At 45.0% G+C, this 1490-nt stretch overlaps 1 protein-coding gene across 1 annotated transcript; it reads left to right on the top strand.

The window, feature by feature from the left end:
• On the top strand, positions 1-1050 carry LOC138954234 (uncharacterized; the record flags this gene model as incomplete). Its single annotated transcript, XM_070326127.1, is given in 2 exon segments — positions 1-443; positions 669-1050. Coding segments are annotated over 2 exon segments (770 nt in total), but the record flags the coding sequence as incomplete, so codon positions are not given.
• Between the last annotated feature and the right edge of the window lie 440 nt (positions 1051-1490).

Below are 1490 nucleotides of genomic sequence, written 5' to 3'. Positions count from 1 at the left end.
AGATTCAAGACGATGACGAACATTCTTTTCGCATTCACAGACGAGAGCAGCTGATCAGAGAACGTCAGAAGAAAAAGATGTTTCGTGATGACACGAACAGCCCTTACCACATGCACGTCAGTTTCGAACAGTTTGTGCACCACGTCATCGGAGGAGTGAGAGTGAACGAACACTTTCTCCCTATGTCAACTCGCTGTCCTCCTTGCTTTTTCCGCTATGACGTCATTGGCAGAATGAAGACGTTTAAAGATGACGTCAATTTCATTCTGAATTCGGCTGGTGTTGACCCTGAAGATGTCATCGGTTCCGACTCCAGTTTTGACCACGATAGTGACGCAAATATCTTACGTGACGTCACGTTGCGGACGTTTAGCGTCATGAGAAAGTACCAGCTGCATATGACGCGATGGGAGATGTTACGTCGCACTTGGGTCGCTTTCCAGGTATCGTCGTTACTGTGTGTGTGTGTGTGTGTGTGTGTGTGTGTGTGTGTGTGTGTGTGTGTGTGTGTGTGTGTGTGTGTGTGTATATGTGCTTATGTATGTGCGTGCGTGTGTACGTCCGTACTTCCGTTCCGGCGCAGGAGAGGGGGGAGAGGGAATTGTGACCATGTCATTTTTGACCAGCGTTTCATAAATAACTTGTGCCAATTTTGTTTCGTATCCCAGATCCGGGGCTTCCTGTCCTTACAGCGTCATTTCCCCCTGACGTCACAACAAGCTAACGTCATCACAGAACAAGACTTCATCCATCTCGTCAACCAAGCTTATGCACAGTCAGGGCCTCGCGAAATACGCATGCACCAGCGGAAGGCAGCCATGTTGGAGGCATATTATGATTTGCCAAGAAATCTTCTAAACAAGTTGGAAGCCTACGTGGATCTGGACTGCAAATTGTTTGGCTACGACTGTTCTGTGGAATCCAGGTTTAACTTGAAAGACAGACCTACACATGTGTTTCATTTTAACGATCTTTTGGGGGATCTTACACGGTGATTATCAATAAATCGCTTGACGCTCATATATAGATATGAAATCAGTGTTAAAATAGTTATGTGTGTGTGTGTGTGTGAATGTGTGTGGATGTGTGTGTGTGTGTGTGTGTGTGTGTGTGTGTGTGTGTGTGTGTGTGTGTGAGCATGCAAAACCCACCAACCGGGTTTATGTATATGTTCACACAGTACCAACTGGGGCTAAAAAAACAAGTGGGTTCCACATTTTGGAACCCAGTTGTTTTATTCTTGATTCGTAACAACCAGGTTCCAAACGACTCAGAAAACAAGTTTTAGCAAAAAATATTTTTTTTTTTTTTTTACGGAAAGAATGCCATATTCAAGATGATGACACTCTTTCCGTCAAAATTCCGTGCCCTATAGGCTACGAAATAGGTCAAATTTTATGCCTTTTTTAGTGTCAAATTCGTCCATGCCGGAGCGGATACTGCAGCCAGTGCGGTTGTAGTGCAAGCGCACTACAAAGACACTGCGCGCA

This window comes from Littorina saxatilis, unplaced genomic scaffold (genome assembly GCF_037325665.1).
Source record: "Littorina saxatilis isolate snail1 unplaced genomic scaffold, US_GU_Lsax_2.0 scaffold_821, whole genome shotgun sequence".
In the NCBI taxonomy this organism is placed as follows: Eukaryota; Metazoa; Mollusca; class Gastropoda; order Littorinimorpha; family Littorinidae; genus Littorina; species Littorina saxatilis.
The sequence above is the reverse complement of the archived record's forward strand: the minus strand, read 5'-3'. Positions and strand labels throughout refer to the sequence as shown.